The 26,287-nt window shown below is 47.5% G+C and overlaps 1 protein-coding gene across 6 annotated transcripts in view; it reads right to left on the bottom strand.

Moving 5' to 3' along the window:
- SEPTIN9 (septin 9) overlaps positions 1–26,287 on the bottom strand; it is a 166,921-nt gene that overhangs the window by 90,621 nt on the left and 50,013 nt on the right. Inside the window, exon 1 of one of the 6 annotated variants that reach the window (XM_085304416.1) lies at positions 81–197. The exons of the other annotated variants lie outside the window; for them this stretch is intronic. Coding sequence (XP_085160542.1) covers positions 81–135 — 55 coding nt within the window. The 5' untranslated portion in view covers positions 136–197. Of the gene's footprint in view, positions 1–80; positions 198–26,287 lie in introns of those variants that run through there. 6 annotated transcript variants of the gene reach the window in all.

The following is a 26,287-nucleotide window of genomic DNA, read 5'->3' as shown; positions in this document are numbered from 1 at the left end:
GCCGCCGGAGCCGCGTCGGCTCCTCGCCCGGGCTGGGGGGCAGAGGGGCCCCCGGGCAGAGCCGTGCCGGGGCCACCCACCTTCGAAGTCCGAGATGATGCCCTCCAGGTGGGCGTTCACGGCCGGGTCGGCCATGGCCGGGGCGCTGCCGCCCGGCTGCGCGGTGCCTGGGGCGGGTGCGCGCAGCCGCCGCCGCCGCGGCCGAATGAATGGAGGAGGGCGAGCGGCAGCGGCCGCCTCCCCGCGCACACGCGGGGCACCCTGCCATGCCGCCGGCCCGGCCCAGCCCAGCCCGGCCCGGCCCGGCCCGGCCTCCTCGGCGCGCACTGGCTGCTCCCCGCGCCCGTCACGCCGCCCCCCGCCGCCCGCGCCGACCCCCAGCGAGGGCCCGCGCCGAGCCGCCTTGCTCAGAGTCTCTCGCCTTGCTGCGGCTTCTCCGAGCGGCGCCGCAGCGGCCGCGAGCTCGTCCGGCACCCCCGGACCGGGCGCTAGCGGAGAGGGGACCGCGCGCTGAAACCCGCGCCTGCAGGCGCCTGTTTAGATCTCCCCCTAGTTAACATGAGACCAGGGTTAAACAGGCACAGACCTAGCGACGTCCTGGAAAAGGGACGGCACCGCGCGAAACTGGGGGTTACACCCGTGACGCTTTCAAGCGCCCATTCGCTTTCCAGTTCCACACTCCCTCTGCTTTTTCTGGGGGAAACAGCGGCTCAACCATCCTCTTTTCTTCCAACAACTGCCCCTTCCACAAGGTCTGCAAATCAAACCRAATCCCTAGCAGAAGGGTACCCGTCACTACCAAACCCAAGCCATTTCTGCAGCCAAACATAGATGATCTGCACAAAGCAACAGGAGAGACTGCAAACTCTGCCCCAAGCCTGAGCTAACACCCAGGCAGCAAGCTGGGCTGAGCTCCGCTGCTGCAGCCTTGCTCATCTTCATCCGGAGCCAGCAAGCTGAACACGAGCTCTGCGCAGCTGTGCGAGCCACGGTCTCTGCTGCGCAGACTTACCTCCTCGTCTCTCCATTTATGCAGTCTATACAGTGTTTCTGCCTTCCCAGGTTGACTCAGATTCTGCCTCACTGACCCTCTGCCTTTTTATCCGCCCCATCGCATGCTTTAGTAGCAACATTTAAGCGCTACTCCTACCCACTGAATGTGTCTGGACACATCAACGGGAAAAGTAAAGTTAAAGGGACTCAGGTTTTAATCCACATTTCAGTTCACCCCAAGAGAAATTCTGCAAAACAGGAGAACAAATCTGGCTCTCTGCTACTGCAAAAGGTATTTCATCACTTATTCTACACTTTTAATTTTATAGCCTTCCCACTTCCAAAGTCTACAAACACCACAGACTTTCAATAGTGCATGTGAACCAGAAAACAAAATCAACTGCAACAATTTCACAACCTCAAGAAATTCCAAGTTAAGAAAAAAAAAAAAACACAGAACAGAAAGCAAAGTTGAGCTAGGCTTTACCTACTGTTAATAGCTTAAGGTTTTAATCCAAGGAAAGGTATTATTTTAAAACACAAAAACTATTTAAGCAACCTAAATAACACACTCTTAAAACAGATGCATGTTGTTATAAGGCATAGATAGTGTGGTTTTCCTCATCCTCTCACAAGAATTAATGCTGATCTCTTACATTTAAATTCTTAGTGATATCAGAAACCAACATACCACAACAGTGCAGAGCAGAGGATACTTTGCACCTCTGTGCAATCACAAGGTTAGACACTTAAATGTGTCACCATGTAAACCTGTTGTTTAGAAAGGCACAAGCCTTCCCGAATGTCCCTGTTACCCGAATGTCCCTGTTACCTGTTCCAAATTTTTTGAACCAGATCAAGAAGGAAGTTGGATTTACAGCCAGGGCTGCTGGTTTCAGTGCATCGGTCGGGTCCTTGCCGTTCTCATGTCCASCCGCAGCCTTCGAGGAGCAGTGGCTGTTGCTGCGTTGCCCAACACAACGCGCAGGCTGACCCGTACCAGCGGCACGGACTTTGAAAGAAAACAGTTTCATTTCTCACGTTGAGTGCTAATGTGCAGGTCACGTCCGCAATCCATTTCAAGGGGGTAAAATGCTGATATTTATCCCTAATTAGTAAGAGAGAAAAAGCTGCTTTGTTAAAAGCTGGTGATGATTCCTTTGCTGGAGCTGCAAAACCTGGATTAGATTTCTATGAAGGCTGCTAAGAATCATAAATCCCTGGCACACTGTCATCACAAGGTTGCAGATTGGTTTTCAAAGGGAAAAAATGAACTAAGTAAGACAAATTAAAAATCAACATTGTAAGAAAGAAAAAAATAAAGTGATAGGCTCAGTCTTAGGAAGGACTAAGCACATTTTTTAATGGTCAGAGTCACACAGGAAAGACTGTTGCAGTGTGATCGGGACTCTGGTTTTGACGTCCACTGGAGGCAATAATAAGTAAACCACTAGAAGAAACTGTTACTTGATTTATTTTGATTACAGCCTATCATAATGAAATGAGCCTGTCTTATACAGCCAGCAAGGATGCTCAAAGCTTTTTAGCAGGACAGTTTAAGATAGTTTCATATAGCCTCGCTACTCTCTGTCACTTTGCATTTTCTAAGCAAAGAYAACGTCTTATCCTCTTGGATCTAATATCTTCTGCTAATAAAGATTCAGCAAATCGACAAGYCTAGAGGCCACCCTCAAGAAGTATAAAATAAAATGTCTTGGGTATAAGTAATTGTTTATTCTCATTAAATCAGCTGCCAGGACAGCAAATATTGCACCCATGTGCACCTAAGGGCTCCAAAAAGGCAGGAGGAAGATGGAAAATTACAGCAAACTAATGAATAACAAGGATATGCAGGGTTATAATAGTAAATATTTAAAACAGGAAGGTATGTAAATAACTCACTCCACAGTGCATAACCCAAGCTCTGCTACTTGAAGAAGGAACATGCTTTTCTTGACAGGAGATAAGCCCATAATTCTCTCTCTTGGAGACTTTCTTGCACCTTTATCTGATTTAGCCTCTCTTAGAGGCATGGCTTTACCACGGGTAAGACCACAAGAATCATTCAGTCATCTAGTCTGCATATAGCAGGCTAGGTACCAAACCAGATGAAATGTCACCCATATTCTGAGCACCCAAATTTATGTTTGGCTAAAACTTTTCTTCTAGAAAGGTGGGCAACTTTGCAGATGAAGGTGGAGAACCCAGTCCAAAGGGAAGGAGAATCTACCATTTCCCCTGAAATTTCTTTGAGGTTCGTCATCAGCATATCAAAAGCACATACCGCACCGCTCATCCAAATTCAATCTTCGTACAGGCCTTCTTTCGCCCTTGTCTAGCAGACTAAGGAGATTAGGACCCTGAATCTTCTCCTGGTGAAAGCTCTACCACACTAATCAAGTCAGCTATCTTCCTTTTGATGAACTAATCAGGTTCAGGCCTTGTATCAGGTATTTTCTCCACTCCCTTAGTCATTTGTGTGATTGTTTTACTCCTTTTTCCCCATTTTCCACAAGTGTTTGGTTTTGGTTGTTTGTTTTTAATAGGGAGAACTTTTTTTTTTTTTTTAATAATGAGAACAGAGTACTGTATACTTGCCATTCTCAGTGCCATATACTACATAAAAATTACATCTCTTCTGTTGCTTACTACTTCCTTGCTTATACAATCAAGGGTCTCACTAACTTTTTACTGTATCAGAGGACTTGCCTCAAGTTTCCTGTTAGCTTCAGAAGCCTTTTTTGGTAACTACTATCCAATATACAATCCTTATTCTGGAAATAATAAGCTGTAGTAYGGTTTTAAATGGCTGGCATTTCTAGCTGTATTACAACAGTTCCCTAAGCAATCCAGACCACTCAGCACATTGACTACTCAGCCCTTTTTCATTCCCCATCACTCTGCTCTTTATATGAATAGTAAACTTCCTGTGATGATGTTGGCTTAGAAGCGATTTCCGGTCTCTGAGAAAGCAGCCAGTAAAACAGGAGATCACCAACTTCAAACTAGCATGATCTGATGATATCTGGCACCTGCAAGTAACCTTGACTCTTGTTCCTTGAGTATTCTTCTCTTGGGCTGTCACTAATATCTTGAATGGTGTGGTCCTGACTTTTTAAAACACATTCTCTAAACTTGTGTGACTTCTGTGATCTGCTTCTCTCGRGCCCCATAAAGCAGTTGGTCAAATCCCAGCAGCTAAACTAGCTGTTGCAACCTCCACCTTCCCCCAGAAGCTGACACTGGGCTGCTCTCCATTCCCACCACTTCATACTCACAGATGTTGTGCACATGTCCTACCGAAACCTGCACACCTTACAAGGACAACCACACTTACTAGTGCAGATTTTGGCAAGGGCATCCCACTGTCCAAAGCATTTAGAATCATAGATTCGGTAAAGGGACCTCTGGAGATCATCTAGTCCAACTCCCCTGCTCAAGCAGGGTCGCCTAGAACATATTAGACAGGGTTGCATCCAGGCGGGCCTTGAATATCTCCAGAGAAGGAGACTCCACAACCTCTCTGGGCAACCTGTTCCAGTGCTCTGTCACTCTCACAGTGAAGAAATTCCTCCTCGCGTTCAGGCAGAACTTCCTGTGGTTCAATTTCTGCCCATTGCCTCTTGTCCTGTCACATGGGACAACTGAAAAGAGTTTGTCCCTTTCCACTTGACACCCTCCCTTCAGATATGTATACACATTGATAAGATCCCCCCTCAGTCTTCTCTTCCCCAGGCTGAAGAGGCCCAGCTCTCGCAGCCGTTCCTCAGAGGGCAGGTGCTCCAGCCCTCTGATCACCCTCGTAGCCCTATGCTGGACTCTCTCTAGTAGCTCCACGTCTCTCTTGTCCTGGGGAGCCCAGAACTGGACGCAGTACTCGAGAGGAGGCCTCCCCAGGGCTGAGTAGAGGGGCAGGATCCCCTCCCTCGACCTACTGGCAACACTCTTCCTAATACAGCCCAGGAGACCATTGGCCTTGCTGGCCACAAGGGCACATTGCTGGCTTATGGTCAACTTGTCATCCACAGGACTCCCAGGTCCTTCCCTGCAGAGCTGCTCTCCAGAAGGTCAGCCCCCAGCTTGTACTGATGCCTAGGGTTATTCCTTCCTAAGTGCAGAACCCTGCACTTGCCCTTGTTGAACCTCATGAGGTTCCTCTCCACCCAACTCTCCAGCCTGCCCAGGTCTCTCTGAATGGCAGCACAGCCCTCAGGTGTATCAGCCACTCCTCCCATTTTGGTATCATCAGTAAACTTGCTGAGGAGGCACTCTGCCCCCTCATCCAGGTCACTGATGAAGAAGTTGAACAGGATGGGACCCAGTACTGAGCCCTGGGGGACACCACTAGCCATAGGCCTCCAGCTGGACTCCACGCCACTGTTGACAACCCTCTGAGCTCTGCCTTTCAGCCAGTTCTCAATCCACCTCACTGTCCGCTCATCTAATCCATACTTCCTGAGCTTGCCTAGGAGGATGTTATGGGAGACAGTGTCAAAAGCCTTGCTGAAGTCAAGGTACACAACATCAATGACCAGGTTAAGTAAACAGTAGTGTTAGCTCTATGCTCAGGAGCTAAAACGGCTCCTAAACCAGCGAGCCGTTGGTCCCTCCAGACAATGGTGGACCTCATGAGCTTCTCAAAACCACAGTACAGCCTTCCTCAGAAGCAGCAAATACTGGTCGCTGCTTCTGCCCTACGGCTAGGCTTGGTGGACTATTAACTGCCTGTAGATGAAGAGAAGACAGAAAGCCACTTCAAGAAGAAAAAACAGCAAGAGAGGGAAAAAAAAAAACTAAGGACTTGGAAGGTATCAGCATTRGGAGATACTTTTTCAAGTTAGGCTATGGTAGACAAGAGACTTTTCTATCCATACATTTTTYAAACAGCATTTCAATTGTTTGTAGGCTGCCAAGAATACAGTTTTCAGACAGATTTTTCTTCCTCCAACAAGTTAAGGTTTTTTTTTGAACCCTTGCAGTTCTCTTATCGGACTCTCAATCTGCTGCAGTCATAAGGAGAGGCTCACTTAGACTACATGGTATGAGTCATTGTGGCTAAATGAATCTTAAATTATCCAGCACACGAAAGCAGGTAAATTAGTCCACATTACCTTCCTTTTCCTCCTCCTATTTTAACTAGGAAACAGAACCCTTTGTGGATTCTAACATCCTCTATAAAATGCTTTGAGACTTACTCATCAAAAACACTGCATAGGAGCACCTAAGTATCCCTATTAACAGGCTAATGTCTCCACTGGAAAGTCAAGTCTTTTCACTGCTGAGCTGAACTGGCTGCTGATCACAGATGAAACATCCCTCTCAGCCTTTCAGAGTAGGTGCACAGTGCGGGTAGGGGATCTGGCACCATGCAGCACTAACCCCTCTGCCATCCATGGAGGTGGCCTGCATCCCCGTAGCTTCACTTCACGGCTAATCATAGTGCAGTGCCAATAGGACCATCCATTCGGCTTTTGTCTGAAGGGTAGCACCAACATCAGGCAACATGTAAAAACACAAGTATAACAGCCAAAAAAAAAAGGTAGATTCTGAAGGTGAAGGAAAGGCAACTAACATCTCTTCTTTATAAGTAAAAGCCTTATAAGCATAAGTTGTAAAAGCCGTTTTACAACTACCAAAATGCCCTTGCCTTCCACTCATGTGCTCCCTGCACCTTGCAAGTCCTTATGCTTCTGCCCCAAAACATTTCTGCTCCCAAATCCAGCAGGAATAGGTATTACAATCTCCATTTTACAGCTAGGAAACTGAGATATATAACACCAATCACYCAGAAATAGGGATCTGGCAAGTAATAAACTTTTAGGAAGACCAGACCCTAGATGTGGTGCTGGGCACTGCAGAATTTGGCTCCAAGCTCTTTAGAAATTGTCAGTGTGACTGGCAGGGGATGTGAAAAACTCTGAAAAAAGAAAAAATACTCAGTTCCCAACACCACCTGTGCTTTTACGTAGATGACACCACAAATCCAGCCCTACTGATTATGCAGGAATTCTCACRAGAGAAGGCTCTTTCACAAGACTTCAGACTCTTCCTGCTTCCAAGGGAGTAGGAAATACACTGTGGATAGCCTTATTTCAATGATATTCACACTTCCCATTCTGGCTTAACCAGGAAGCTAAAAGGAAGAGGAGTCCAAAAGTTCACTGCAGTATCCTGAAGCTCCCAGTCAAGTTCTGTTCCAGTTCAAAAACTCAAATCCTAATGAGAAAGTCTTTGGTCGACTCTAGTTCTGAAAAAACACAGAAGTTGGGCAAGGGAAGGTCTCTACTTAAGGGTATTGTACCATGAAAAGATGCACATTTGAAAGGAAACTAAGATCATGGAAAAGGTTAAAAAATGCAAAATAGATTTACTGATTTAAGACTGTTAGATGATTCATTGATTCTGCAGAAAAAGGAAACGCAGCTAGATCTTATCTGCCTTGTGCCACAAAACTTCGAAGTGACATCTACAAACAGAGAGTCAGTGTCCTGCACAAAATGAACTGGATAGAGTTGAAGGCTGGATAACAGAAGCAGGATGACAACCAGCAGAATGAATGCAAGGTCAGTTCCTCAAGGGCTTTTAACGAAGTCTTCAGCACTGAACAGAGAGCTAATCATCAGACCTCGATGCACYGGTGGGTTACAGCTTGACTTCAAGCTAGCAGTGTGATGCAGTTTAAAAAAAGAAAAAAAAAAGTGAGTGCCTTCCTAAAAATGTATTAAAGAAGATACTTTCAGTAGCAAAGTAGAAATCATTAGTGCTCTGTCTAGTCTCATCCTGGTTAGCATAAGTAAAAGCTAGCAAAAAATGAAGGCTGAGAGGGGATATGGCTGCTATGAATATTGCAATGAGATACACCATGGTGGAAAGGTACTGCAGGCAAAGATCACCATTCCCAAGAGAATTTAAAAAAGCCAAAAACCAGACAAAACACTGTTATGGTATAAGCATAATTAATAATTAATTATATTAATAATAAGGTATTACCAATAATTAYCGTAGGCTGAGAATTAGAAGATAGCCAGCGATGGGAGCAATACAGGGGCTGCCATGAAATCAAGGTGACAAAAAACAAAGAAGTTTCAAGGTGGCGCATGGCTGCTTGTAGTAAAGAGAACACAATGTGGTGGCTGTGACAGCCAGAGCACAAGGAACAAGGTGACCTTCCACCCTACAGCTTCTCAGACATTCACTGGACAAATTGGTGAAATAGAAAGCACGATGTCATGGGACAGCTCCAGAGCCTGAGAGACCCCATCAGAGCTGGGCAGTTGGGCAGGTGGAGGAACAACTGTAGGTCCAAGATCTCTGCTTCCTCTTCTCTTCCACCTCCAGGAGGGAGATAGCTATGGAGATAAAGGCTTAACTTCATTTTGAGTTTAACCCCATTATGTCAGCGCTAAGAGCAGAGATAAGTTTGTCCTCAAACAGGACAAAGGACCAGTGAGCAGGGTCACTATAGGATGGATGTTTCATCCTTTCACTCTATTCATCTGAGAACTGATTAGAGCCTTTCCTGTGCCACACATGCACAAACTTTCTTCAGTTCCCAATAGCATCCAGAGATCGTATCTTCCCTTGCCTCAGTTGGGATCAATGATTGCCCTGGGTTTATGCAGGTGCTAGGATCAGAGGCTGGAATTCAAACCAGGCACATTAGCCCACTGCTCACTGCCAGTGAGCAGAAAGGACAASCATGGATTAGTGACAGCTCTGTTTAGAGCCTGATGGTACCGCTGGGCTCTGAACACACAACTCTTTCAGGAGAACATGCTCTTCCTCARTTTCCCTGTTTCCGCAGCTCTGCACTCTTGTGGCAAGAACGCTGGCAGATGCAGCACAGAAGAGGCAGGGAAATGTGCTCAGGAACAAGGGACCAAACTTGCTGAATAGGGCAGGACATGCGAAGGGATAAGAAGCAGCCGGGGGGATGCAGGCAGAGGGCCCTGGTCTCTAGGCAGCCTCCATGTTGTTCTCCTTGTGCTGCTGTCCTCAGCTGCAGGGCTGTAGCTGGCAAGGACGTGCCCCCTTCCCTCCCGGCTACGCTTCCAGCAGCCCTCAAAGCCTTATTGACTTGAATGAGCAATTTGTCCATTTACACAGTGACCTGTATGTGCTCAATGAGCAGGCTGTTGACTATGCTGACCTCATGCTGCAAACCCCCGAGCCGCTCGTGGCATCGGTGTCAGAGCCCAGCTTGACGCACACCGCGCGGAGCCAGCAATTCCTCCTATTGTGCGTGCTGAGAACCTGGAAAGGAAAACCCGCTGCCGAGATGCACAGCGAGCGGCGCAGCGCGAGCCAGAGAGCCAGCTGGCAGGATCAATACCAAAAGGAGGGAACGGGATGCGCGAAGGGGGAGAAACAGAGCATTTGCGCAGCACACGGTTGTTGTTCAACGAACAGGTCCTGCAGCCTTCCCAACGTGTCCGTAGGGTGGGTTGTGACTGCGATGCCTGGGAAGGAAGGGCAAGCACAATTCACTGGTATCAATTAAATGGCAGAAGAGGCTTGCATAGCGGGAAATGCAAAGGGGACAGAAGGAACTGCATCTGGCTGAGCCTCATGCAGTCAAACCCCCTTATTTTTCTCATTTACACTTCGGGCAATTTTCTTAAGACAATGTGAGGTGCAGTAGGTTAAGGCCCATGAACAGATTAGCAGAAATTATATTTATTTTAATTACTCGATGAAAGTATTAAATAGCACATTTTACTGTTAAAACCAAACACAGCCAGAAAAAACCTAGTGTTGCATGACAGCGCAGTTATTTTAATGGAAACGTGAGGATTCAGAAACCTTGCTCATCCTCTAACGACTTTAGCACACATGCACACAGAGCACAGCATGTTTCCATTTGCAAAGCCTTTCCCAGCAGCTGAGGGGTGCATTTGACTCCAAACAAAATTGCAGCGCCTTTATCTCGAGGTGCAGAAGACCTCCCCCGATTGCCACCATGTGCGCGCCCTATGGTAGTTGAAGCGGGGGGGGGAAGCCATTCCCATTACTGAGAAGTTCCCAGYAGAGCCTAATTAGGGAGAGTTTGCAGGAAGAGACACACTGGCCCCTGCACTCGGCTTCCAGATGCGTCTCACTCTTGTTTTCATGTGGCGTCCAAGGCAGGGCTGGAAATTTCATCCCTTCCCAACCAAGAGAAGACGCAGGCACAGGACGGGCTTTCTATATGGAGGCAGCGCAGAGATCACGGCTGGCAGATGCAAAGCCCGGCCCTCCTCCCCCACGCACATCCCAGCTTCCTCAGGCACCCTCCTTCTCCATCCGTCCATCCCTTCCTCCCCCTCCTTCTCAAGTTACGCCGGGCCACTAGACGCAGCTCTCCAAGCCTCCCTCTCGCTCCGCGCAGCTGGGTACGTCATGCCAGAGAGCTGCGAAAGCAGCTTTTATAGATACTGCCTCTGCTGCTCTTTTCAGCTGCCTGTACATGACCTTTTCAACCCCCAAATTTTCCAGTCATAAATATACCAGCTAATAGTAGGAAACTCGCTTCTCTTATGCTTCTCCCCGGCTTCTTGGAGAGGCCGTTTTCGGCAGCTCTGGCTCCCCACGCCAGCCCCCGGTAGTTTCTCCCCGCKCCTCAGCTATTTCAGGCTCGCAACCAAGTCTGCAGGCACCCGAAAAGCACATGCCGAGGGGCAGGAAGGGCAGCGCGCCGCAGACTGGGCCTCCGGGCCGGCTGTGCCTCCTGATCTCCTTTCTTACCAGCCAAGTTTTTATTAGGATTATTCTTTTCCAGCCACAGAAAGATCGATAAGAGCGATTCCCACAGCGAGCCCCAGTCCCACACCCACTCGGCTTCCTCCGCGCAGCCCGGACAAAGCGCCGCGAGTCCGCTGTGCTGAGGAGAAGGAAACAAGGGCAGGCGAAGAGAAAGGGGAGGAGGAACGAGCCCAGGTTTCCTCTCCATTYGCAAGCCTTCGGAAGCGCCAGGGAAAGCCCAGCTGCCGAGAACAGGCCGAGGCGCGCCGGCCCGCCTTCGTACAGCGCCTGGCGCGGCCCCGGCCTCCCCTCGCCCTCTGAGGCGCCAGCGCAAGGGTGGGAAGAGGTGCCCACGGCCTCCCCTGCCAGCCTAGGTGGAAGGATGGAGACGCCTTCCGGCACGATGAAGGCCGCTGAATCATCCTCTCTGCGGCGGGTGGGGAAAGGATGTCTACCGCCGGCGCAGCAGCTTCCTCTCGGCCCCCCGCCAGCCGTGAGAGACGCTCGTGGTGCTGCTCTCCGCTTCCTCCCGCGCGAGCGGGGCGCCGAGGAGCAGCTCTCCCCCACGCCAGGTACGTACGGGCTGCCTGGGACAGCTGGGACGCAGCAGCGGGCCACCCGCTGAAGTCCCCTGCGGCGGCAGCGGGCAGGATGCGCGCCCGCAGCCAAGCCGTGCCTCAGCGCCCAGGTACAGCAAAGTCGAGCTCTCAACTCAGACAACCGGTCACCTCCCGCAGGGCCAAAGCACGTGGACAGGGGTTGGCAACAGGGCACAGGCACTCCCAGGACATGTTCATGGATCTCGCGTGTACCGGTGCGCAGGAAACGTCCACCAGCTCTGTGCAACGTGCAAGTGCCTGCAGCAAGCTTATGGGAGAGCTGTTCGCTGGGAGAGAGCAAACGCTTCCGATGTCTACGCTGGGAGAATCCTGCTCGGCTCCCCCCGGGCCAGCAGCGGCGCAGGTGGCTCTAATGGATTTTGCCCTTTGCGTCATCCTAAGGCAGGTGGCTACGTCTGGTCAGATGGACCATACCYGCAGCTCCACCTCAGCATGACTAGGCCACATGCAGGCATATGCATGGCAGCTATAAAATTAGGCAAGATCGATCCCATAATGAACTCTCAGGCTGGATAAATCCAAATGGGAAACAAAGAATYCAGCCAGGCCTGGCTCACGGAAGAGGATGAAACCAGCTCCCCTCGGGGAAACCAGTCACATAGGCAAGACAAGTCTGTCTTTGTGTTTAAATCTTAGCATCCTCTCTAAAAGCTCCCTGCAAACGCTATCAGACATACAAAACTGAGGTGCTCCCACACTAACCGGATCCCTTTATAATCATGTTGACTCCACACTTCCCTCCTAGCAGAGGCTCGCTGGGCAGCACTAAAGCAGTCATCCCAGCTGCACCTTCAAGGGAAGCGCACTAGACCCAGCAGGAGCCCATGTACTCAGGGCCTGCTTACCTCTCCTGCTAGAAAAACAGGGCCAGGGCAAAGGGGCTGACTGCAAAGATGCCCCTCACCAGATATCCCACTGGCATGCAAGACTGCTCTCTGCTCCGATGTCTTGGATATCAGGTACTCCTAACACCGACTTGCCCTCTCCTACAGAGGCAGGAGTCACGCAGCAGTTTTAAAAAATAGAGTCACTGCAGAGTGGATCCAACACGAAAGGTTTTAGGGAAATTTATTTTGAGGTCCCTCTGTCCCTTTCGCATGCCCTGCAACCCCTGCCTACCCACACACAACTCCTTTACATGAGGAACTCGTGCGCTGTCACTACAGCTCGCAGGCTCACCCTCTTCTGCCGGGGCAGAGAGACCGTCAACACCAAGCCTCCTCCAGGGCAAGGCACTGCTCTGGGCTACCTCCATTCACAGCTCGCCCGAGTGATGCTTTCCAAGACCCATCTCTTGGCACCAGCCGCACTTGGCATGTGCGCRCAAGAGACGCGGGGGATTTCAGCCTCCACAAACAAAAGAGGATCCAAAGGCTGTTAAGAGATATGCAGCAGGCAGGCCAAACCCGGGGGCCTTACAACAGCATTTGCCCTAAATGGAAAGGGGCCTGCGCCTGTGTGCATGTGCAGAGCACAAGCACCAGAGGGGGACAAGGCACCAAGCCAGGAGGGAGGAGGGGAGATTCCCAATGCTGCAGTGGGAAGCAACAAGAAGAGGAAGGAGACCACCCCCTCATCAAGTATGGACAATAAAACACAGGAGATGAGATGAGTTTTGGAGTCCTGGAATCAGGTAAAATTCAGAGACACTTAAGCAACATGTGCTGCGGCTGTCCGACCCCACACACACCTGGGCAGGATGAAGAGGAAAGCTTGGTGTGGGGCTAACTGTGGGTTTAAAAGTTGCATTTGGCTCTGCAAAAAGCTAATTTCTCCACCAGTGCACTCTGGACAGGAAATGGAGCCGGCCATCAGCTGGGAGACAAAACCACTCACTGGGTATTGCACAGAATCTCACATCTTGCTGGAGGCTCTGGGCTAATTAGCTCTGCTGCTTTTGTTTTGAAATGAAGACTGCAGAGTCAAAATTTCCTAAGTGAGCAGAGCTGGACCTGTGCCCTCGCAGTGACAAAACACGGTTTGTTTTATCTCTACCTGCACACAACCCATGCTCTGTTCATACCCATAACCCCTGTAGCGAAGCCCAGCAGGGAAAAGGGAACAGGCCAGTTTCCTCTTCCGATGATATGTGGCCACCGTCACTGCACTCAGAAATGAATCAGACCATGGAGCAATGAGAAGTTCATAAGGTGCTTAGCTGCTGTACTGTTTCTGCAATCTCCAGACATGCCTGGCAGGCTGTCTCTGCTCAGCACTCCACATCAGAAGCCAATAAATTTAACTTCACCCTGTGATTTTCTGCTAATACTTCATTTTAATTTGCACCACTAGCACCTAGGATGCCCACAACAGGTCATGGCATCACGGTACTAGATGCTCTACCAACAGAATTAAACCACCATTGTTCAGAAGTTAAAATAAGCTAGAAACAAAACCTGAAGTGACTTTACTTATAAAGGAGTAAAAGGAAGAAAKAGTTGCAGGTATTAAATATTAGCCTTTCCCACTTCAGCAGGGATGGTCAGTGCCTGTTAGCTCAAGGAATGCAGTTATTCCCAGACAAATAATCAAGGGGCAGACTAACATAAGTGAGAAAGTGCAACCAGACCTGAGCTCTGTCTTTACATACTCCTTTCTCCTCCGCTCTCCCAAACCTTTAGAAATGCCCTGTGCACCACAACATCTCCAAGTCGGGTTGGTTTAAAGAGCAGTCAACATTCCTGCAAGTCAAATAAAACTGCCCTACTGGCTACATCCACTATCTGGGTCACTGGCAACTACTTTTCTACAGAAACACAAACCTTGAAATTACCTGCAACATCCTCCCACAGGAAGGGTCTTGAACCAACCAGTAGGTACAAGCCATTGCGTTTAAGGCCTGGAGCGACAACTGCTAGCCTCAGACACCTGAGCTGCAGATGCCAGCGCCATTCAATTTCCAGAGTCTGCAGATACAGATTCACCTGTTCAGGTAGTTTCCGAACAGTAGTCTTTTCCACAAAGCTTGCTCATAACTTCGGAGACCAGCTGGAGAACTCTTTCCTATACCACAAAGTAAGATAGGATGCCAAGAGCAGCATTGTATACTCCCTCAGAGCGACAGACAGTGACCACATGCAGAAGGAGAGGCAGGCTGACTTGCTCCTGCCTTTGCAATTCCCTGCATCGACCAGCATGAGATGGGTGAGGTTTTCTAGTCAAGTCTGGTGGTGAAGAGACAAACTTTCCCTCTGCTTTGATAAGCCAGGTATCATGGAAGCAGTGGCTTCCATCAGCATGGCTGATTTGCACAAAAGCAGTCAATTTTTTTTGAGAAATAGGTGCCCCCTTGGTCTCCTGCCAGTCTGCAGACAGATTTAAGACACATGGGAGTTGAACCTCCGGTTCAAACATCACCATGGCCAAATAGGCCACCTCCTTTACTGGCCTCTGGGAGAGCCTCTGGCAGCACAATAAAAGAAGCATTTAGTAAAGCTACAGACTCTCTCAAAAAAACTTGAGGACGATGAGCCATTTTGCAGCCAAGCTTCATATAAACATGTTGATAATGATGTTAGCATCAGCACTGGAGATGAATACGGCTGCACGGCAACAGCAGACCTCTCTGTCTGCTTCAAGAAAGCCTCTTTCTTGCAATGCACATGTTCAAGCCATGATCTGTGTCTGCTGCCAGCTACATTCATACCAAAACGTGCTCACCTCATATATCTTCAACACATCCACAGTCCTAGGTGAAGCAGGAGCACAGGAAATATTGTATGGCTCGCTAGCAAATTCCATTGTGTTCTGTGCTGTCATGCTCTTTGCAGAAACATCTATCCTGTCTTCACTTAAACACCTTCATTGGAGTTTAATAATACATAGACCAAGGCCAGTAGTGTTACAGCACCCTCACGTCAGATGTGGCTAAAACCTCTAGTATTTCACAGCTTTGCCCAAACTCATATGAGATAAACTCCTGGACATTCAGCCAGTTCCTGCAGACCCTTTTCTACATGTCTTTGCAAAGATGCTGTCATCTGTGCCCTGCTGTCGCTCAAGCGCCATCAAAACCTTCCCGATTTTCCACTGAGCTCGCAGCCAGGTTTTCAATCTCTAGCACCTGCATGGCTCTCAAGATCACTGCTCAACGCTGGTAAAGGCTGTATCTCCTAGATTGCCCTTCTTCTGGTGTGACATCTGGTGAGTACCAAAACACAGCACTGAAGATAGACATACTGCAGATATTTAACAAGGTAAACAGCACAGACCAGAAAAGCAGGTATTGCTGCAGGCTGACTGGCATAACCTTCTGTGCTGTTTAAGAAAGCTGGAGGGAATCAGTTGACAGTTGTATRTGGCAGCTGAATGTATTCAGTGTTTGGAATTTTTACACAGAGAATTTTCAGTTTTGTAAGTATCAAACAACAAAATTGACACCATAAATCCACATGGATATGGCAAAATTAAATCTTTCAGAGGTCTGAATAGACATCACGTTTACTCTTTTTGTTTACTGCTCAGGCTGTCTTAATCTARAGCCTTGGAGAAGAAAATGAACTGAATTCAGCATTTTCACTGCAATAGTAGCTCAGAAGGTTTCTACTGAGCTTACAAAGTACACAAGATCTCTCCTCTTAYGCTAGCCACATGAGTGCTGCTTCATGCTTTTCCTAATTCCTAAAAAGCAAAACAAACAAACAAAAAAGTATTTGCTTCATTCAGACATGGGTTGCTAACAGATGCCAATCCCTCAATCCATTTCAGTTTGACTTCCTACTTAGAGCATCAACCACATCTCTACCATGCAGTGTGTTACCTTCCAAATCTGCAAAAGATCTGAAAGTGAAAGACAGATTACCACAGTTTTAGCTGGCTTTTGAGGTAAGAAAACACCAGCAACAGCACCTGATTCCTCAGGCTGTCAAAAACAACATTAGTTTTGTGACACTTGGATTCCTTTATAGTCATGTTGTTGCAGATGCATAATAAAGCCTGCTGATCTCTAAAGGATTGGTCTCGACTTCACTGTCAAACTGATTTGCATTGCCCAGCAGCTTTGCTGATTTCTTGAGAAAAATGCAGGGTTACCTAACTTTTCCCTGCAACAGCCCTTGGTCCAAGATTGCTTAGCTCCTAGTCTCTGAGCTCCATCAATCCTCTGTTGACTTCAGTCAGCATCACAACAGCACAGGAAGCTGCCACAGATACCAAACACTCATCCTGTCAGAGAGGACGATGATACCAGCAGAAGTTAAATGCACCAGGGGAAGATAATCTCACTAAGTTCAAAATAAGAAGAACAATTTCCCCATAGTTATTGCTTCCATTCTACATCATTTAGACATGCTGACCAGCTACCACCTGTCATGATTTTCATGATCATTCCTGTGCAATAATAAACATTTTATTAAAACTATGGAGCAAGCACTTGCAAAGCATAATGAATATTCATACTGCTTTCCACAAAGGTCAGTTGGCATCTCTGCACAGTGCAGGCTCTGCAAAGTCTTTCCTACCCGCTCGCAAGGCACAGAAGCGTGGGAGTTGAACAAGGACGCAGTATTAGCCATTAAACCACAGGATGAGCTTTCAGGAACTGGCAGGCTGGATTGCTGTCAAAAGAAGGCAAGTAGTCCAGCCCAGTCCTTGCATGTCAGATGTGCTGAATATCTACCGACTGTAAGAAAGAGAAGACAACCCATCCCCATCGGGAGAACTAGAAAGTGACAGAGCCTCCCTCAATACATCGCCTTGTAATGGATGTTACTCAGAGGCAACGTTGCACTTGCAAACAATTCTCTTTATCTTCCTGAATCAAGCATAAAAAGGCACACTGAATGCTGTGCTTTTGCTTTCCTTCTACACATAACAATCTTCCAGCTAACACAGAGGAAAGCTGGCAAAACTCTAAGAAGGGTGACAAGGATCAAAAATCCCATTTACCAGAGCAAATGTAATTGGAATTGGCTGTAGCCTCTGCACAGAGAGGTGTGGGAAGGGCTGAACCCAAGYGGAATGGACACACTAGCCAGTTTATCACATTACGCAGCAGAAGGATGGTTACCAGGGGATGAACTGGGCATCTTCCAGGGAAAAACATCCCAAGCCAGACACAGTTCAATATGTCCCACACACTCTGAGGTATCCTGCAAAGTTTTCCATCACAAAAATGGAGRCCTGGGGCTTTTCTGAATCTCTCATTACCACTCCTGATCTTTTTACAAGGCAGTAACTCTATCTTTCAGCCACACTCACAGAGACACCAAATGTCTATCTCCCTTCTGTCACAAGGGTTCCCCCACCCCACACCAGACACTAGAGGATGAATTTCCAGCCCCAGTCGTTAGACCTGTTAGACATTTACAGGACATACTTGGTCTGCATTTTCTTCAGGTGCTTGCTCCTGATGGAGATGTACACGAGCTCCTGGAGCTGCGACAATGGCTGTTCCTCTAGGAACAGCCACAGCATCACCAATCAAGCTTTTCTGAGCAGAGGGCAAGACACAAATTTTGAGGAGAACAAAATCTCCAAGTCTGGCAAGGAAAGAGCCACACACAGCATTATCTACGCTTTCGCTTTCCCTCCCCTCTGACCTTCACCCCCAGAGCTGGGAGTTCCCTGCAGCCAAACCCACTTGGAGTGAGTGCCTTCTCAGCCTGAGAGCCAAGGAAAGCCCCATGGATTACAGTCTGTTGCTCCATTTGTTGTTGGAAAAGCAGWGTGTGTCAAAAATCACTAGAAAAGCAACAGGCTGTTATTTATGACCTAGATTTATTGTCACCCTCCTCCCCCAGGGCCCCTAGAAACATGTTCCAAGTCTCAAAATGCCATGGGATCAGAAGCAAATCCATGAAAAGCAGCCCTTGCATTCCCCAAAGCCTGTGTTTTGCTTCTCCACTTCCCCACACCACCTATCCCCAGAAGCTCCCAGAGGTGTGGCAACCCCTTTTGCCTGTCAGTGTGGAGATAAACGTGACTCCTATGCATACAGCGAAAAATGAAGCGATCACGGTGTCTTTGCTGCTGTGAATGTGCAGGTCCAGCTCCTGCAATATCCAAACTGACTGAAAGTCACATCTGCAATAGGGATTCAGGAAGACACAAGAGCCGTCAATAGAAGGCAAGAGAACTCAAGCAGAGCCACAAAAGCAAGTTAAGACTTTTGAGTATGAACTTTGATGTGCAGGCACCCAAGCCGGCTAGCCTGAGATGATTGTTATGTTCTCCATTAATCCTTAGGAAAGGCTGTGCTGCATAACCAGGCTTTCTTGGCAGCTTTCCCAGATTTTTTTTTTTTTTAATTATTTTTTTCCCTTTTTTCCCCCAGATGTAAAAGTCTAGAATATTTGTGATCTAGTATCAACATCACAAACTGTCTTGGTGACTTCTGCTATCATGAGCCCAAGTTTGTGTGGTACCTTCATGTAAGCATTGAAGCACATTTTGGGGACCCTGTGCAAGTGCTCCATTTTCAGCTCCCAGTAACTTCTTTAGCACCTGAAGCCAACATGCCCATGTAGCAGCAGGACCTCAGTGTTGGCACGAGTGCTGACCTCTTCAATCCATTGGCTCTGCCAGAGGTCACTCCTGTTCCTCCCTGGTGCTGAGGACCTCCCACAGTTCCTTGCACAGCTCTGCCTCTGGAAGGGACAGGCTGCAATCTGCAGATTGCACATCCTGGCCCCACCTATAAAACAGGGATGTTGATATAACATGAGGAAAACACTAAGCACAGCAGCATTGGAATATTCTTTCAGCTGGCARAGTCAATGGAGCTCTGACAGTCCACGCCTGCCCTTAATATTAAAAGGGCAACTTCCTATTTAATAGAAAACAACAAAGCCCTTGTGATATGAGATGGTTCCTGTTCACAACAAAAGCTACAGCTGATGAGCAATATATTAGTTCCAAAACACCACTTCCCAGGCTTCCTGAGAGAAACCAGCTCCCTACAGAGTGACTTCTGCAACTCCATGCTGGAAGAAGAAAAAAAAAAGGGGGGGGGGGAGAAAAAAAGAAAAGAGGTGGGCTTGCTGTTATTTATTTTTATTATTATTAAAGTTATTTGTTTTTCAAGCCCATGACACTGGGAACCTGCAGGGCTGATAAATCACTACTCTGCTGTTTATCTGAGATCGGAACCTGAAGACCAAAAGACTGAAAAGCAGCCTGGCGTTATGTCCATGAAGTAAGAATGAAGGGGCAATGAAGGGTATATTTTTTTGATAGATTTGACACATCCACCCCAAAAATCTCATAGCCACCTGTGAGCAATAGTTTGCCTCCGAGAGCAGTTGAACAAATATTGGAAATCCTTAACATTAACTTACTCTCCCAAACACAGGAAAAATACTTAAAATACTTAATCATCTAAGAACGACCTAAGACCCATTAGCTAAGACCTAAAATGATCAGAGTGAAATGTGTGAAAGCCACCAAGAGCTTGGGATAAATAGGGTCCATTTCTCCGAGAACATTTGCGCAGCACAGGGGCCAAAATACATTTTGCTGTCATTAACTGCAGAGTCGGGCTGGAGTTAACCTCACTTTGTGATTTCCCTGGAACAACTCCAGATTCTCCCAGCATAACTAAAAGCTCAGCCCATCCTGTTCTGCCTTTAGTCATGGGCTTGATCGCAGAAATGGATGCTCTGAGGGCTGAAAGTCCTAATGTGTAACCCCTACGGGTGTGCCATTTCCTCTGCCCCGACATCTACGCCCGTGCACAGTCCAAGGACCAGGATGGACGTCAATGCACCCTTCAGACACTTCCAAGTCAGACTCTTGATGGTAAACAACTCAAAATGTGGGCCAGTGCTCATCACTGCCTAGGGCAAGTATCAATTCTGATTAATTTAAGCTAATTTATACATTCCCAGATGTTGTTCGCTTGAGTATTGGGCTTTAAGAGCATAAGTCAAAGAAATGACTGCCTGCACTTCTTACCAGTGATATCCCTACTACAGACAACAATATAGGAATAAAAATTCCTAATAACAATAGCTACAACTTGTGTTTCTCACCATTTTTGCATCTAGGCAGAGAGATGTTAAATTCTTATTTATTAAAATACCTGAGATAGGGTTTGGATCACACTGCAAGAACACRGACTTGGAAGTCCCCCCTTTAAAACACTCCACTGCTAAGACTTCCCTCAAGGCCCTACCAAATGCAACTAATTCCAGTAGATGCACATGGGCTTTAGATGAGGGTGTTGCCTCCAAGTCTCATGCACAGTCTTCATGATTGTCATGTGTATCACTGTACTCCATACATCCCATATGCAGCAGGCGCCAACATGCCTGCTTTCATCTCATTCCTATTTGCTGTTTAAATGRAGAAGAAACTATGAAACACAGTTCAATTAATATAAGTAGCTTCTCCCAGGTGGCCAGAAGCAAACCAGGGAACAGTCCTGCTACAACTACCCTAAACCACSCTGCTTCTCTGCTCCATGTAGGACCATACATCACCTCCTGAACTGACTGAGGAATCATTTTTGACCAGAGAAGCAGCAACCTGAATTTCAAGACAAAACATAAAATGAGCTTCCATTAAAAGTGCAGACAGCTTCTTTCCTCTAAGGTATCCTTGCTTTTACACTTCCATGCACTAAGAATTTTAAGCCAGAAGAAGGGAAATTTGATGGTAAAAGCGTACACTTTAGATACATTTGTATGTCAACAGCAGGCACTTTTTATTTCATGGGAAAATCTGTCAGCCAAAGGTCCTGAGCACAACTGTGTAACACCAAGGTGCCTTTGAACAGTACTTCAGGCACAGAACCGGATTTCCCATTATTTATGTTGTGCAATGTTTATTACTTGCTGCTGTCAGGGCAGAGTGCCTCAGACTAGAAAGGGACTAGTGGCTACCTAGAGAACATACTATATGATACAAGAAAAAGTCTATTAAACAAAAGAAATCACTTGCTCAACTCTTATGTTTTCTTAGTACTGTATAATGAATTGTTTCAAAGAGGAGGAGGCCCCATAATTTCTGCCCTTGTTAAGATTCACAAAGGGATTGGCCTCACTCTGCTTGCGATGAGCAGCAAAAAACCCTTCTCTTGCTAAGCCTAGGGCCCAGCAAAAGCTTAAGGCATGCTGCTGCCTACAGAACTCAGGCGAATGCTGCAGCCTGTGATCAAGAGATAGTCTAGGTCTCTGCTGGCCCGGAGAGAGGAAACTGCAGAAAGCAAGAGGAGAGGCAGGACAACATGAAGCCAAGAAAGGGAGAGGTCAGACTGGGTTCCCACTCCCTGCTGCAAAGTGCTCCTGATACTCTTCCYTCTGCCTTTCGTGGCCTCTTCCACAAAATGCTCTATCTTTTCTCCCTATAGGTCAGAACAGCCTGCCAGCACTCTCATTCCTCCAGCTACCTCACTCCCCGTCAGCCGCTACTGCTGCAAACTTTCTGCATCACACGCTTTTGCACATCCCCTTCCTCTGCTCCTCTGTGACCCTTGYGCTGCTGGCCGTCAGCTTCTTGCCTTTGTGCAGAACAAGATGAAGTTTCCTCTCCAGCTGCACATGAAGGGCCCCATTTCTGAGCTGCTTCCCTGCTGGCTGAGATGGCGAGAGGGCCAAGAGCTTGCAGAGCCACTCGTGAACGTCCCAACCTGGGAGCTCACTGTTAGGGCAATCCAGAAAGTTTCCTTTTCTCTTAAATACAACCACAGCCCCCTTCAGTAGGGATCTGGCCTGCTTGTAGGGCGTTTGGCTGACTTYTGCTCTCACTAGGAACAACGTGTGCAGGCACATGAGCATATTCAGCAGCAGGAACACAGCCACMGCAGCAGCCACAGACATGCCGTATGGCTGCCGGATAAGTAGGCTGCAACAAAAGTGAGCAGAGGAAATCAGAGGTGGGTCTCCACCAATCTGGGAACCAGCTGTGAGTTTAAAGGCTCATTTTAGAAACTCAACTTTTCAACAGTCCTGGTACCGACGTATATCTGAGCCAAGCTAAGATCAGTCCTGTGACCTACCTCCTTTTTGCAGTGTACATAATAGTTGCAAAGTATAGGGTTTGAAGACAGTCCTCCACTGCCATTCCCATAATTCCTGTAGTTTTCAGCTTTTCCAGCCCACTCGTTTCTTCCTCATTCAGGAAGTTTTAGGGCACTTTATGATTCAATGTTTAGCCCTATGCAGGCTACTGTAGTTTGCCTGCACCCATTTAGCACCAGCTCCAGCAAAAGCAGGATAGTGACTCCATATGCAGCTATCTGAGGGGGATTTAACATTCATGGAATTGTGGCAGTTATGAATTCCTGGGCCATATATCATTGTCACATCATTTGGGAATAGTAGACTGGAAGGAGACATCCAAATCAAGCACCAGACACCAGAATCAAAGGGTTGGGGGGACTTCTTAAGATATAGCAATGTCTTCAACATTCTAGTAGCACAACCAGTAAATAGCCTACATATGTAGTCCAGCACTGGTGGTAATACMAGTTTGCTGGAAAAACTGATGGCTAAAGCAGTGTCAGTCCCTGAGCTCAACCTGAACTGAACCAGTTATTCTAGTGGGCATCCTCCAGGGTGAAGACGCCCAAGAACAGGTACCACTAGACCTTCAGCATGGAAAATACTGCCTGTGGCACTTAATTCTCGCTATACAGGGAGCTAGGGAATGGAGAGGGAAGGGTTTCCTGGTTTGTGGCCAATACCGCTGTTCCTCTTATGGAGGATATTGCCTTCACCAGGGTGTGTTTCACTTGAAGCATGAGACACAATTAATTTCCACTGTTCACTTTCCTTCTCCAGCCATTGGAAAATTTTCAAGTTCCCTGGAAAAAAAAAATCCCCAAACAACTAATTGCTCACCAACCATGGCAGTTTTCAAAAGGGGCCCCCTTTCCTGGAGGGCAGCTGTCAATATTGATGTCAACACACCCTTTTTAGGTGGTTGAAGTTGGGTTTGACCAGTTCTCCACTTGAACTGCTTGGAATGCARGAAAGGAAAAAAATGGTAAATATTTTAGGTGCTGAAGACCTTCTGTTTCCTGGCACAGCAGTTCATCTGCTCTCAAGGTTGCCTGCTTTTCCTCTTCCATCCAGATAAATCACTGAATACAAACACAGCCCTCCCTGTGAGCATTTCTGCAGCGGCATCTCAAGCCTTCCTTGCTCAAAGTCTCATACTGACCCCACAGAGCCAAAAGATGCCATAGGAAAAAGGAAAGCAAGAAAGAGCAAAACTGCTAAATGCTTCAGCATCAGAGAGAGGGGACTCCAGGTGACAAATCACAAGGGAAGTGGCACAGAAATGGCCACATCAAGAGATGATGATCATCTACTGCGGGAGAGGGGGCAAGGGAAAGTGTTGAAGGAACTGCCAGCCAACCACCTCCCCAGGCTGGTGGGACACCATCACTTGAAGGCAGCAGGAAAGGATGAGTGAGTTTATGTCTCCTCCCATCTCCCTAGCAATTAGAGAAGAGCTGGATAGATTTTGGTGATGAGAGAAGCAGAGAAGAGACATGTAGTCTTGTGCCTGTGGTGACAGAGGGACAGGCATAGCACCCCAGGAATAAATCTCATACTCTTGCTCCCCAGCACAGTGAAAGATAGATCCAGTCAGAACTAATTATGTCTACACCTAAATGTTCAGCTACTCCTCAGCTTCACTCCTCAGATTAGTACCAGCCGTTGCCTTCACCTCCTAGAGAGCCTCCTCTCTGCTCTGCATGGGGTGTTGGCCGAATTCCCACCTTTATAATGACAACTCCCTTGCAGCTGCCTAGCAGAGGATCATGAAGTTCTCATCTATGAAAAGCAGAAAATATCTACCTTATTTTCCATATAGGAAGTTAGACCACATGTGTTAAATGATTTATGCAAGGATACAGAGCAATTTAGTGGAAGAGCAGGAAAGAGACTCCAAAAGTCCAACTTCTTCTAATTGCCACAAGATTATTCCCTCCTGCTAGAGTTTAAAATCTGGCTCACTGATAAATAAAAGCTGTGCCAAAAATACCATGATCTGTTTAGGAGAGAGGGACCCAGATGCTTTAAGTAATGTAGGGAAAAATGACTACTTTTACTGAATAAAATGGATCCATGTATACACACATAGGAATTTATTCTGCTGTAATCCTCACTGATTATTTGCCTTTTTCATAATCAAACTGTAGTCCTATGTCTACTTCTTTCAGATGTGAATTCAAACCTGCAGCTGAATGGCCAAGAGAGCTTCCTGAGGGACTCAAACACAGGAGAGAAAAGTTGACACTTTGCTAGTTGCAGAGATTTGATGGCATCGACATACAAGTGAGTTATGTGCTTGGAAGTGCGGGGCACATCTCCTCAGCCAGTTGTCCTACGTGTCACTGAGCCTTCTCTTCTTTTTCCCTCCTATGCAGTCTCCTGGGTGTGCAGSATGGTGCACGCAGGCACGTACACACACGTGCAGCACGTCGGAGCCCTCCTGGGCTATAATGGCTGCAAGAACCATCTCTTCTTCCACGAATTACGAGCAAACACCAAGCCTTAAAGCATCTTCCCAAAGCTCTGATTTTCAGAGCAGACTGAGGACCCTATTGGGAAGTTAACACTGCCATCTAATGGCACCAACCCCGCTCAGTAAAGTGGCCTCAAAATCTCTTGCAGACTTCAGATTTTATAGAAGAGGAGGCAGCACACAAACATTGCCTCCCCCATAGCCCCGACCCAGCGATCAGCCTGAACTACCCAGCTAGCTCTTTGCAGCAGCCTTTTACATACAAGTAGCCTGTTGTGCGTCTTTTGCTGTCTCTTGAGGCTGCATGTCACCAGCCTTGCTAGCAGACAGAGACTTGCATCTCAGGGATGTGGCAGGTCAGTGGTCTGCGCAGGGATGTTCTGCCCACCTCGTTCCAGGTGGAATGAGGCCAGCCCCACTGCATGTAGCCCCAGCCTCCAGCTGCTCCCTGTTCCTCCACTCCCAAGCCCTTGCCACCCCGTTATTCCCAGGCATATCCCACCCCTGGGAATGGGAATGAGTCACTGGGACTGAAAGACACATGAGTCAAAAAAAGAGAATTAGAGTGATGCCTCAGGGGATAAATATATCCTCCCTTAGTCCTCTGGAAACCAGTAATTCAGATTGCTGGGCTATAGTCACCGATAACCTCACTTGAAATACTGAAAGACCCTCTCTCYGATCTTGCAAAGCCAGTTCAGGGACATCAGTCATCTGACCCCAGGAGTCACCTACTTTTCAGAGGCATTCAAGTAGTTAATGAAGCCAACTAAGTATTGTTAGTGATTACCCATAGCTAACACCTCTTATACAAGGATCCCCTCCACATATATACTAAAAAAGAGCAGCTATTGGTTCCCGGAGCATTGCGTATAAGGTAGAGGTTTGCAGAGATGGCTTTAACCACTGAAGTGGTTAAAATAGCCTCCTCTCTCTCCTTTATAGACARTGTAGTCAGGGTAACAGGTCTCTGGACTGGAAAGTTGGAGATCCTACACTGATCAGTTGTGCAGACGCAGGCAATTTGCTCCATCTCTGCACAAGTCATATAGACTTTGTCTCTAGACGCATCTACAGTCAGCACAGATAATTATCCAAAGCTAGGGTCCCTACAGCACCGTCACAGTAACAGAGCCAGGGAGGTTCACACAAAACACTATTGGGCAAAAGAAAACACTTCGTTTGTGAAATGGACATCCAAAATGAGCATTTGTTCCAGATCGGGCAGTAGGTTGTACCAACAGCCAGCAGGATAACGCTCTGTATTTCAAGCACTCTATAAATTGGAAGATCTCCATGTTCTTCACTTACGGACTAGGTAGAGCCAAGGACTAGCTGCCACAACAGCTTGTTTTCTAAACTGACCAGCCTCAGATATTTTAGAGGAAGGTGCTGAGATGCATAGCCTCACATCTAACTAGGCTATTCTCCTTCCCTCCCCGATCTTGAATAAAGGCTTGTGGAAACCTCAAMGTGCAACTGAACATCTCGGAGCCAGAGAAAGAGAGGGAACGCATGCCTTGCTGTAGTTCACAAAA

The sequence above is a fragment of the Rhea americana genome, unplaced genomic scaffold (genome assembly GCF_003343005.1).
Source record: "Rhea americana isolate MKP2758 unplaced genomic scaffold, rheAme1 scaffold_21, whole genome shotgun sequence".
Classification (NCBI taxonomy): Eukaryota; Metazoa; Chordata; class Aves; order Rheiformes; family Rheidae; genus Rhea; species Rhea americana.
Note: the sequence above shows the minus strand (reverse complement) of the source record. Positions and strands in the feature narration are given on the sequence as shown.